This window comes from Suncus etruscus, chromosome 2 (genome assembly GCF_024139225.1).
Source record: "Suncus etruscus isolate mSunEtr1 chromosome 2, mSunEtr1.pri.cur, whole genome shotgun sequence".
In the NCBI taxonomy this organism is placed as follows: Eukaryota; Metazoa; Chordata; class Mammalia; order Eulipotyphla; family Soricidae; genus Suncus; species Suncus etruscus.
In genome coordinates, this window is record NC_064849.1 from 89,600,971 (window position 1) to 89,613,332 (window position 12,362).

General features: G+C 54.1%; 2 protein-coding genes and 1 non-coding gene across 3 annotated transcripts in view; 1 reads left to right on the forward strand and 2 right to left on the reverse strand.

Moving 5' to 3' along the window:
* Positions 1 to 11,271, reverse strand: CCT5 (chaperonin containing TCP1 subunit 5). Its single transcript, XM_049767929.1, has 11 exons — positions 11,106 to 11,271; positions 8,647 to 8,707; positions 7,419 to 7,583; positions 6,377 to 6,575; positions 4,318 to 4,510; positions 4,092 to 4,241; positions 3,077 to 3,196; positions 2,557 to 2,742; positions 1,988 to 2,125; positions 1,581 to 1,761; positions 1 to 359 (listed from the first exon to the last, which is right to left on the reverse strand). The coding sequence occupies exons 1-11, from the start codon at positions 11,208 to 11,210 to the stop codon at positions 232 to 234; spliced, it is 1,626 nt and encodes a 541-aa protein (XP_049623886.1). The 5' UTR covers positions 11,211 to 11,271; the 3' UTR covers positions 1 to 231.
* On the reverse strand, positions 5,441 to 5,573 carry LOC126002470 (small nucleolar RNA SNORA13). The gene has a single exon (XR_007493168.1). It is a non-coding gene; the product is annotated as a small nucleolar RNA SNORA13 (small nucleolar RNA).
* Positions 11,209 to 12,362, forward strand: part of ATPSCKMT (ATP synthase c subunit lysine N-methyltransferase) — an 18,337-nt gene continuing 17,183 nt past the window's right edge. Inside the window, exons 1-2 of the mRNA XM_049769024.1 lie at positions 11,209 to 11,299; positions 11,629 to 11,694. Of these exons, the coding sequence (XP_049624981.1) occupies positions 11,209 to 11,299; positions 11,629 to 11,694 (157 nt within the window). The remainder of the gene's footprint in view (positions 11,300 to 11,628; positions 11,695 to 12,362) is intronic.

Consider the following 12,362-nt stretch of genomic DNA (forward strand, 5'->3'; position numbering starts at 1 on the left):
GCCCTCAATGAAGAATTTTAATTAGATCTATTTCAATCCCCTCAAGGGCTCCCTTTGACAGGAGACAGAAGCATGTGAGACACCTCAGAGGGAGCCCGCTGCACCTGAAGCCACCATACCACAGACACCCACATGTTCGCTCACTCGTTCATTTACTCAATCACTCACACTCACACTCACTCACTACAGCAGGGAGTGACTCCAACCACTGAGCTGGTCCTCAGCCCCACCCTAGTCCTCGGATTCACCATGCTTCCTGATGTCGTCGATCTTCAGAATCATTCGGACCATCTGTGTGGCCAGAGAGATCTGCTGCTTTTTGCCGATCAGTGTTTCTATGACATGCTGCTGCTTCATGTCTGAAAAAGACAAAAGTTCATTGGTGTGTCTTTTTCGGCACAACAGCTTCTAGACTTGTTCCCGAAACTGGAATGTGGATGTAAATGAGACTGTTGCGGAGATGTGGCCCATGGCTTCAGGCACATCCATTTCAGGCTCTGGGACCTGGGACCCAAGCTGGGAGGGCAGAGATGAGGAGGGTCTCCCTCAGTGAGGCCTGGCCAGGAGCTGCAGCTCTTAGCAAACCGGAAGCTTGCTTGTCCCCATGTGCATGACTAAGAAACACTCAATACTCAAACTGGAGCATGGTCGGTATGGGACAAAGTCACTGCTCATGAAAAGCATGGTGTGGGGGGCTGGAGAGGTGGCGCTAGAGGTAAGGTGTCTGCCTTGCAAGCTCTAGCATACATAGGACGGACCTCGGTTCAATCCCCCTGCGTCCCATATGGTCCCCCCCAAGCCAGGAGCGATTTCTGAGCGCATGGCCAGGAGTTAACCCCCCAGTGTCAAATGGGTGTGGCCAAAAAAACCAAAACCAAAAGCATGGTGTGGGCCAGAACAACATCGCAGTGGTAGGCGTTTGCCTTGCATGCGGCTGACCCAGGATGGACCGGACCTCGGTTCGATCCCTGGCATCCCATATGGTCCCCAAAAGCCAGGGGCGATTTCTGAGCATAGAGCCAGGAGTAACCTCTGAGTGTCATCACCCGGTGTGACCCAAATACCAAAAACAAACAAAAAAATCCCAAAACCACCCTCCAAAAAGCATGGTGTGAGCAGGAAAGGAAACAAGCAAGTCCTCTGAGCAGACCAGACCCAAACTGTCTGACAGACCCTGGGGTTAGGTGAGCAGAGACCCCTAAAGGCCACCACTGCAGGCCAGTCCCTGGTGATGGTCACTGTGCCTATCAGTTCCAGCCATTCAAGGGGCCACAGCAGTTGAGGCTCAGTTTCGGCCACATGCCATTCCCGCACTCTGCCCACAGCCACAAGACAGGCAGAGGTCACTCTCAGGCTGTGGCAAATAAGCAAGGACCCCATTGTGAGAAGCTCAAGAAACTGAGCAGAGATGCGAAGGTAGGGCCAGCAGTCCTAGGGCTCTGGAGCACCCAGGAAAGAGACCACAGAGAGACCACAAAGAGAGTACAGAGGAAGTAGACGTGTTGGACCCGCCCGGTGCTGAAACCTCATGACAGATCTCCCCCACGTCCTGGCCCTGACCCTGACCCCAGACCCCTCACCATTGGTGCCCTTGTGCAGACAGTCGATGCCGAGCGCAGGATTCATCTCCTTCACCTGTCGGGCGCGCACCTCTGTCATGGTCTGGATGGGGTTCATGCCGCTGTTCTCTGACAGGGCCATGGGGATGACCTCTAGTGCATCTGCGAAGGCACGCATGGCATACTGCTCCAGCGTTGGGCACTGTGGGTGCATGGTAAGGCTTTGAGTCCACGACAAGAACCCCAGCTTGCCCCTACCTCCCTCCTGCCGGAAGGTGGAGACCCCAGAGCAAGGACAGGAGTGCACGGTGCAGGAGGCAAGAGGGCCAACATGCCGCGGTTAGTTCAGGTAATCTAACTAGGACACCAGTCTGCCCTGCACCGAGTCTGTGTGGCCTGAGGTGTCAGGGCGAGCAGCACAGACTCACCTTGTCAGCTGCCTGGCCCACGGCCAGGGCACAGGAGATCTCAGCAGCACCTCCGCCGTACACAACACGGTTGTCTCGGATGAGGTTGCGGATGACACACAGTGCATCATGAAGGGACCGCTTGGCCTCCTCGATGATCTGCAGGGACAGACAGCGGTGCTGAGTTGTGTGAGGAGGCAGGTGGGCACATGGCAGCTTTGTGTTACAGAGAGCTGGCTGGGCCTGGGTTGCTGAACTTCACCTTGGGGTAGCTCCTATTGTGTGTGGGCCACACCTGGCAGTGCTCAGGGCTTACTCTATCCCCATCTCTGTACTCAATGATCAATCCTGGCAGGCTTGGGATGGAACTTGGGTTGGCTGAGTACAAGGCCAACACCCTCCCCACTGTGTTATTGCTTGGGCTGGGCTGGTTCCTATCTTTGTCTTGCTCTTTCTCCCTACAACGCTGACAGTGGGTGCCAGGCAGAGGCAGCTGGCGACTCACCGCAGATACCCAAGGAGAAAAGGTAGAATAAACCCAAGGAAACCCATGGGGAAGGATGCAGCTGGCTGGCACCGAGCCTGCTTACCATCTTGTTGCCACCGCGGATGAAAATGGTGACGGCCCTAGAGTTCTTGCACTGCTCGATGACCAGCATCCTGTCCTTGGTGGTCCCGAAGGAGATTTCCTTCACCAGCCCTGCGAAACCCAGCTTCTCGGGTGTAAGCTCAGAGAAGCGAGGCACTATCCGGCCCCCCGTGGCAATGGCGATCAGCTGCGGGAAAGGTTTCAGAGAATATTTCAGATTACACCAGCTCACCTGCCCTTTGTGACTGCCCCTGAAGCCTCCGCTCTGGGAAAATTGCCAGCACTACCCAATTCCAAGCCCTCCCTAAACCCCATGTCCCCAACTCTGATCTCAGTACTGGGGTTGGGCTGTTGGCACACCGCACACAGCACCTCTGAGGAGGCTGACAGCAGCAGGTGTGTACTGTGGGGAAGCACCTTCCAGGACAGAATGCACTCGGTCTGGCCGCTGCTCAGACGGGGCCTTTCCCCACCATGGCACAAGACCCAAGCAACCCTTCCAGACTCAGGGAGCTTCCTACCTCAATCTCTGGGCCCCCCACCCAGCGGATGGCAGGCAGCTCGTTCTGCAGGAGCAAGTGATTCGCCTCATCATCGAAGCCCCACTGGCAGATGGCGAGGTTGGCGCCTGTGTCTTTGATCTGGGGAGAAAGTGGCCATAATCACATTCTGAAAAGCGGGGAAGGGTTGAACTAGGTCCAGGCAGATGCACCGTAGCCCACGGCTCAGGTTGCCACGTTCAAACCCCAAAACAGGCCCTGATCAACCATGCAGCAGGAACCCAGGAACTGGTACAATGAGTGAATGACTGAATCCTGGTGAACCCTCATGATCCTGGCGCAGTGATGGAAAGGGCCATGTCCACAGGTCATGCTGTAGGTAAGCTTGCACCATCTTGGCACTGAGCTCACCATAACTCTCTGCTGAGCAGACAGGACTTGAAGCACTGGTCTTTACTCCAAGATGGCTGAGGAGACCCTATCTTGGGCAGACCATCCATGCCTCAGGTGCAAGGCTGTGTCCCCAATCTCCCTTGACATTTAAAGCCCTCCCCTCTGCCTATGTGAGCCTTGGATCCGGCAATCCCTCTCTGAGATTTTGCCCTTACCTCTCCCGCCTTTTCCCCTGATACCCTGAAACCTTCCAGAGGCCATAGAAACCTCCAATTCTGTTGTAGTCTAGCTATGGACTAAGCAGTGGTCCTCAAACTATGGCCTGTGGGCCACATATTGTATTTGTATCTGTTTTGTTTCTTCATTGCAAAATAAGATATATGCAGTGTGCATAAGAATTTGTTCATACGTTTTGTTTTTACTATAGTCAGACCTTCCAATGGTCTGAGGGACAGTGAACTGGCCCCGTTTAAAACGTTTGAGGACCCCTGGACTAAAGCTTGGTCACCTCCTACTCCCAAGCTCGCATTTCTCTTCCAAAGGCCTTGCCCAGGTCCTGGATCAGGAGGCCCCTGGGTGCTCCTCAATGCTCCATAGCGACCCCCCACCCAGCAGGACCCAATTCTCGGGTGCTGACAGGTACCTGTTGGATCATCTCCTTGAACTTCTCCTTCTCGTACTCCTGCAGGGCCTTATAATCCTCCACCGAGGTGACGTCCAGCTTATGCTTGGTCTTGGGTTTCGGGGGCTCAAAAGGGCATGTGAGAATGGCGATCTTGGCATTCTCCACTTTCTGTGGGACAACAAAGGGCTCTGAGGCAGGGCCCGGGAGTGGGGAGCAGCCCATACCAGCGAGGCTGAGGACATACCTTGGGCATCTGGGGGTGACTGAAGTCCTTGTCCACGATCACGCCCTTGATCAGTTTCGTGTCCTCTAGCCTCCCCCCAACTTTGCCTTCGACTTTGATGAGCTCGAAGTCCACGTCCCGTCGCTGCATGTCAGCCACAGTGAGAACGGCGTTCACAGCAATCTCGGCCATCAGGCGGTGACAGCTGTTCACTCTGTGGGGGACGGGAAAGGGCATGTGTCAGTGGGAAAGGGAACGGCCCCTACATCTAGGAAAAATGCCACCATAGCTGCACACACCCCAGAAAGGGGCCTGAAAATGGGGGGATGGTTTGCACCATTTGCATTGAAATCTATCATCCTTTCACATGGTGACAAGACCCCTAAGTATACACCTAAGATATAATGGCAGGTTAGGACCCTGCTTTGCCCCTCAGCCTGGGAGCACCCTCCTGGCCCCACCAAATAAGGGATTAGGGGAAGGAAAGAACCCGCTAGGGACCCCCACCCCAAACTCAGGAGGGGCCAATGTGATTCGTTGAGGCTTTGGAGTGCCTAGACTGACGGTCCTGCTTCTGAGATTCTGGAATAACCTTGAGGAAGCCCAGGGCTGAAGACAGCGCTGGCCAACAGGGAGCCTACAGTGCCCTCTACTGGCCACTTTTAAGATGAAGGCCCGACAGAATTGAGTGTAATGGATACTCTGCTACTAATGAGTTAAAAGTTTCTTTTTTTTTTTTTTTTTTTTTTTGGTTTTTGGGCCACACCCGGAGGTGCTCAGGAGTTATTCCTGGCTGTCTGCTCAGAAATAGCTCCTGGCAGGCACAGGGGACCATATGGGACACTGGGATTCGAACCAACCACCTTTGGTCCTGGATCGGCTGCTTGCAAGGTAAACGCTGCTGTGCTATCTCTCCGGGCCCGAAGGTTTTTTTTCTCTCTTAAGTTTAGGGCCACACATGGTATGCTCAGGGATTATGCCTGGTTCTGTACTCAGGGTTCACTCCTGGAAGGCTTGGGGGACCATATCATATGGGATGTCCAGGAAGGAACCCACATTGGCTGGACAAGCATCTCACCCACTGTATTATGTCTGGGCCCAAGAGCAATTTCTTTTTTTTTCCTTCTTTTTTCTTTTCTCCTACGCCTGTTCCCGGGCAGTTCCGGGCCCGTGACCTCGGGCGGGTCTTGGGCAGGTGGACCTACCCGGGGCTTTTCTTTCTGCCTCGTTTGACACCGAGTCCACCACTTGCAAGGTGGACTGGCAACACAGAGGCGGCCCAAGAGCAATTTCTAAAGGAACATAAGGTGAACGTGTTTCTTGGAGATATACATTCATTCCTGTGATGGGGACAAAAGATCCCCTGGCCTGAGGAGCCACCCTGTCCCTGTTCTCCAGGCAGAGGGACAGAGAAGGGACTCCTGGCGCATTGTCCTTGCTCTAAGGTTACATCTGCCCGTTTCTTTTGGTTTTTGGGTCACACCCGGCAGCGCTCAGGGGTTACTCCTGGCTCTATGCTCAGAAATCGCTCCTGGCAGGCTCAGGGGACCATCTGGGATGCCGGGATTCGAACCACCGTCCTTCTGCATGCAAGGCAAATGCCTTGCCTCCACTCCAGCCCCACACCTGCTTTTTTGTGGGAAAAAAAAAAAACTACCACAAAAACTATTAGGAGGGTCCGGAGTGATAGCACAATGGGGAGGACATTTGCCTCACACACGGTCCACCCAGGTTTGATCCCTGGCATCCCATATGGTCCTCCAGATATTGCCAGGAGTGATGATTCTTGAGCACAGAGTCAGGAGGAACCCCTGAGCACTGGTGGGGCCCCAGAACAAAACAACAAAAAATCAAGCCATACAGAAGTAACTTAAGAGCCATGAGCAATAGATCCCCATCATGTATGCTAAGGTTATACCCTGGTGACAACCTACAAGCCGAGTGTCTTGAGCCCCTGGGGTCCAACTTGGTCGCAGGTTCCCGAGTGAGGCTTTATTTAAACCTGCAAAGACCCAGCACCAACTAATTCCCAGCCCACTCCTCCAGTGAGAAGGATCTGTCCCCTATTATGGGCACGCACACTTTGGAGCCAAGGGTGGTCTTGGCCGTCTGAATGAGGGGCTCCGTGTTCTTCACATCCACTACAACACTGTCGCTGATGAGGTCAAGGTGCTCGATGGCGATGCGGGCAGCTTGCTCGTAGCCATCAGCGATGCGGATGGGGTGGATGCCACGGTCCAGCAGCTGCTCAGCCTCCTCCAGCAGCGCCCCTGCCAGCACTGTGGGGGCAATGCACATAGCTCAGGGCAGGCCCCTAGCACTTCACAGGGACAGATACCCCAAGCGACACTTGTGATGGAGACAGACCAATGCTTCATCATGGCAGACCCCTCCAGGCTTTTCTGCACTTGAAGGCCACAGAGATTAGCCTATCTCCACACGGTTGCCTGCCCAGGGCATCCAGAAGGTACTCGATGCTAATAAATACCCACAAACAGGAAGATAAGTATTGCCACAGAAAAGGTGGCATAAAAGGTGTCTCAGCTGTCTGCCCCTGCTCGAAGAGTCCAGACTCTCGGGAAAAAATCTTGAGCTCACTAACAACCATGCTCCACCAAGCGCACAGTTGCCTGTGTGGCTGCCTGAGGACCAGTTGAGGATCCCAGGGAACTGGCTTGCACGCTGCACTCCAGCCTCAACATAGCCACTGCACCCTGTAGGGTGCTTGCTAGCAGCACTCAATCCATCAACGGAGAGTCCCTGATCCCCCTCACAGCTTGTAAACCCTCAAGAACTGGAGTTAGAAGCCAGCGGGTAAGAGCCTCTGAGCTCTGTGGTGTACCTGTGCCCCTCCCCGCCACTATTTTCCTTCCTGCCTTTATTCTAGAACAGTTGCTAACTGTAGGCCCCCAAATCACTCCTTTGTTTTGAAGTGTCTGGCCACTTTTTTTTTTGTTGTTGTCACACTCAACAGTACTCAGGGCTTACTCCTGGTGGTGTTCATAAGGTCCTATGGGATGTAGATAATTGAACCCGGGTCAAATGCAAGCAAGGCAAATGCCCTCCTTCCAGCCCGAGCCTTTCCACCTGTAGCATCTTCCAGAAGGGGGCCCTTCTCTTACCAACCACTCCTGTGGTGCCGTCGCCGATCTCGTCATCCTGGGACTTGGATAGCTCTACCATGAGCTTGGCGATCTGGTGGTCAACATCCATCATGCTCAGGACTGTGGCCCCATCGTTGGTGACTGTCACATCACCATCCTTGTCAACCATCATCTTATCCAGCCCTAGAGACAGTAATGCACAGGACAGTCCTGAGCACAACCAACCATTCAACCACCCACTGACCAATGTACCCACTCACACCCTGGCAACCTGGATAGACCAACTAGAGAAAGCGGAAGCTTCTTTGTGTGGTGTGGTCTGGGTTTTGGGCCACACCAGGTAGTGCTCAGGCACCATAAGGTACTGGACGTCAGACCATTAATGGGTGTCGAGTGCCCATTTCCCGAGGTTCTATTGCTCCAGCACTAAGATAGGAACTTTTGTTTTTGTTTTTTGGTCACAACCGGCAGTGCTCAGGGGTCATTCCTGGCTCTATGCTCAGAAATTGCTCCTGGCAGGCTTGGGGGATCATATGGGATGCCGGGTTTCGAACCAGCATCCTTCTACATGAAAGGCAAACATACTACCTCCATGCTATCTCTCTGGCCCCAGATAGGAACTTCTTAACCAAGTTTCTAGCTCTAGAAGTTTATTCTAGAGAACTGAACATGTAAAACAATGACTTGCATGCAGACAGCTGTACATTAGCTAACAACGAAGAACAGTGGACACAACCCAAAATAGTTTAAACTGCAAACGCAGTGGCAGAAGAAACTATGGCGCTCCACTACAACATTCTTCAAATCAAAGTGACAACCGTGACAGAGAAGACAGTAAAGAAAACATTGAGTAGGAAAAAAAATAGCACTTACACACAGTGCAGCTAAACTCTAAGAGTCTAACAACAGCAAAACATCTTTTTCTTTCTAGATAAGAGCCCATGTTGTTTTTCCTTTATCCAAAGCATACTATACATCTTATTTTCCCCTAAACAGAGCACTTATACTGTTTTTCTTTTTATCTGGCTGGATCCTGTTTTTCAAAGAATCTCTCCACTCACCCGGGATTTGACTTCACCAGCCTCACTTACACATAGGGGATGAGCCCAAGCACCCCAGAAAGTCTGGTTTCACGAGACTATGAAGGATCCTCCCCACAACATTCCTTAAAGGTCAAAAAACTATTTTTATACTTTTATGGCTTAGAATATTTGTTAAAATACAACACACAGGATGGGACACTTACCATTTGGTCCAAGTGAAGTTCTCATGATATTTGCCACAGCCTTGGCTGCCATTATATGGGACTAAATAAAACAGAAAAAGCATAGAGTCAAGTCAGAGGGAAAGGCAGTCACTAGGGCACAGTTGTACAGTCACTAAACCAACAGATGCTTTGCTCTTGAAGGGCCACACTCAAGGGTGCTGGGAAGGCCCAGGATCACTAACTGGGTGGGCAATTCTTTCTTGAAGGCATGCCCGATGGTGCGAGGAACAGAGCTCAGCTTGGTCACATATAGGGCACATGCTCCATCTAGCTATACTCATTCTCAGGCCCTGGCGGGCAATTCTAGGGTAAAGGGGCCTGATCTTGGAAGCCCCAAGTAATTTTTTCTGTCACAAAGTGACCCCGAGTACCAATAGGGATTCAGACGCCCACAGATGGAGACCCACTGGGATCTGCTAGAGCGGCAACACAGAAGGAAGAAGGCATCTTCTGAATCCATACATGGCCACCCTCTTCACCCTCAGGCCCGCCCTCCCCGCGTAGTGGGGTTCTCGGTTCTTTTTTTTTTTTTTTTTTTGGTTTTTGGGCCACACCCGGCGATGCTCAGGGGTTACTCCTGGCTGTCTGCTCAGAAATAGCTCCTGGCAGGCACGGGGGACCATATGGGACACCGGGATTCGAACCAACCACCTTTGGTCCTGGATCGGCTGCTTGCAAGGCAAACGCCGCTGTGCTATCTCTCTGGGCCCGGTTCTCGGTTCTTATGGTCACTTCACACACCAGCACCCCTGCCCCCTTGGGTGGGGGTCACAGCCAAGATGGGATTGGACGGGACGGGATGAGTGGGGGGAAGAGAGAGAGAGAGAGAGAGAGTGTGTGTGTGTGTATGTGGTGTTGCTGCTGCTGCTGCTACTGGCACAGGTGGCAGGAGCCAGGGGCACTGCTGACCAGCTCAGTGGGTCCCCAGATGTCCACTTGCCCAGCATACTTAGCGCTCAGGGCCTACTTCTAGCTCTGAGCTAGGGATCGGGATCGAGTCAGTAGAAAGGCGAACACATCGTCCTAGGGTCCGAGTCTTCTGGAAAATCCCAGGGAAGGAAGGAACAGAAACTAGCAGGTGGCTGTAAGAACCATGACCAGTGGGAAGGACTAAAACAGCTCGACATTGACCGTATAGTCACCCTCACTGAAAATAAAAGCAGCAGAGGTTGTGGCAAGATCTAAGCTAAATGGACAGTCTCCAGGAGGATGTCCTAGTCCTTAAACCAGGAGCAGCCAGGACAGAAAGCAGTGAGAGTGTCAGATCAGTCAGATATCAGGGACTCTTCCAACTAGCTCAAACAAAGGAACCAACCACGCAGCTTCCCTCCCTGCAATTTCTGCCAACATCTGTGTCCCAGGATCTCCCTTCTCTCTGGGACACCTCCAAGTATGTGTCTGGAGGGGGGACAGGACTTCACTTTTTTTCATTCTCTTTGGTCCACTTAAACGCTACCTCTGAAACTTCAAAATTCTGCTCCACTTGTGATAGCCTCTTAATTGATGCCTCTTGCAGTGTTAACAACTTGTCTGAGTTCTGGGGTCATTCCAGAGTTGGGGCACAGAGACAGTAAAACCCCCTTGTCATATCCAGCTGTGCTCTGGACTTACTCCTGGATCTGCACGCTCATGGATCACTTCTGGTGGGGCGTGGAAGAGCCTGTTTTGCACTATGGCTCTGGCCCTAGACAGTCCCATACTTGCCTTGAATGCTGCCAACCCCACTTCAAAACCCCGCAGCATCCCAGCACCATACACTGGGTGTGGCCACCAGCTGCTCCAAAGGGGACCTAGCCTTCTTTCACCCCCATCTCTCCGCATCCCCGGGGAAAGCAGAACGGTCCCCCTGGGGACTCTCATGGCCCTGCCTGTCTAATGGCCACCCTCGAGCCTGCATCCTTGTGCATCCCCTGCTCAAGCGGAGGGAGCTTCCAAAAGTGGTCCTTTCTGCCTTTCCTCTTTTTAAACGCCACACCTCCCCGGGGTATGTATGCAATGCAGAAAAGTGATCAAATTCAACACAAGACCAGGATAAAGATGCCAAAACTGCAAAGAGCTGAGCTGGAGACAAAGAGGCCGTGACCCACACTTTTGGAGAGAGGGGCCTGGTCGCCGGGAAGGAATGATGGAACCACAGGGGGGATCCCTTTGACTAGTGGACATAAGGGGGGTGTCCCTCGGACTGATGGACGAATGGGGGCCCCTCGGCCTGGCAGGAGCATCGGGGCACCGCCGACCCCCAGGGGCTGAAGTCCCTCCCCAGGTCTAGTCCGGAGCCCATGAGGGAGCCCATGAGCGGGCTGCAGGGTGGGGCGCGGGGCTCCCCGAAATTCGACCCGGCCGCACGTGGCTGGAGCGCTCCCAGCCCGCGCATGCGCAGAAGTGCGCGGAGGAGGCGGTCCGGCCGCCACCCCGCCACTCCCTGAGATCCCCGTTACCTTAAGGGCTTCGAGTCCCATAAGACGGGACTTGCGGTCCTGGTCCTTGATGATGAGGAAGGGGCGGCCATACTCGTCGAAGGCGAGGGTCCCCACGGACGTCATGGTGCCGCGCAGCCCAAGTCGTTTCTCCACCCGCAGCAGCAACAGCAGACACCGAACCGGAAGCCAGATTCCACCGGCCTCTCGCGAGAGTACGCCACTTCCTGCGCGCGTGCGCAGTGCCAGACCGGCGCGACTTATTTAGCGCGAAGGGAGTAGTTTCACGCCGGGCCGTACCTTCTGGAAGCGGAGGGCGGGGTGTCTGTGGAAACGTCCGTTAGCCAGAAAGCCGAGGGGGTTGGGGAAAATGCTTGACCCGAACGGGAACCTTTACCCCAAAAACTAAGAAGAGAGAATTTCTATCATTTTTTGAAGAGACATAATCGGAAACTTCTGGTTATGGAGTCCTAACGGGAAAGCCCACTGAATCTGAGCATTCATTTCTACACCTCGGTCCTTTCTAACCCCCGGCTCCGAGAAGATGGTAGAGTCCACTTCCGGCTTGGGAATGAACAGCCAGAAATCTCGCGATTTCTCGCGGGAAGAGGTGAGCCGGCTGGCTGGGCGGCTTGCGAGAGCTCGGGATGGCGCGATGGGTCGCGGGGCCGTGGGGCCGCGGGGGTTGCGAGCGTCTGGCCGGGTCGGGCGGGAGTTGCAGCTGCTGCCGTTGGTCAGACCCGCGTGCTCGGGGCTCGCGCCGTCGGGTTCCCGCGCGGCGGCCCTGTGGCCAGTGTTTGCACCCCGGACCTGAGCGCGCTCCCTGGGGCGTGGGGCCACTTGCTGTGCATGTGCCTGTGCCTGTGCTTGAGCTCGTGGCGTTCTCTGCACCCAGAGGCCGTGATGGCATTGCTCCCCACCGTCTGTGGGTGCTTCACGGAGCATGTGCAATACTGGGGGGCCCCTAGCCCATGTCTCTTGCATCCCAGTGTCTCTCTCTTTTTTTTTTTTTTTTTTGGTTTTTGGACCACACCCGTTTGATGCTCAGGGGTTACTCCTGGCTATGAGCTCAGAAATCGCCCCTGGCTTGGGGAGACCATATGGGACGCCGGGGGATCGAACCGCGGTCTGTCCTACGCTAGCGCTTGTAAGGCAGACACCTTACCTCTAGCGCCACCTTCCCGGCCCCATCCCAGTGTCTCTTAAAGGGTGCCCCAGGGTTGCACAGATGGCCCAGCCAGGACGGGCCCATTGAATCAGGCCGCAAGGTCCTTGGCC

Coding starts and splice junctions, on each gene's coding strand:
- CCT5 (XM_049767929.1), bottom strand. CDS start 11,210: ATGACGTCCGTGGGGACCCTCGCCTTCGACGAGTATGGCCGCCCCTTC. Junction 7,584..8,646: donor AACTTCACTTGGACCAAATG/GTAAGTGTCCCA, acceptor TACTGTCTCTAG/GGCTGGATAAGATGATGGTT. Junction 1,762..1,987: donor TGGGCCAGGCAGCTGACAAG/GTGAGTCTGTGC, acceptor ATGCACCCACAG/TGCCCAACGCTGGAGCAGTA.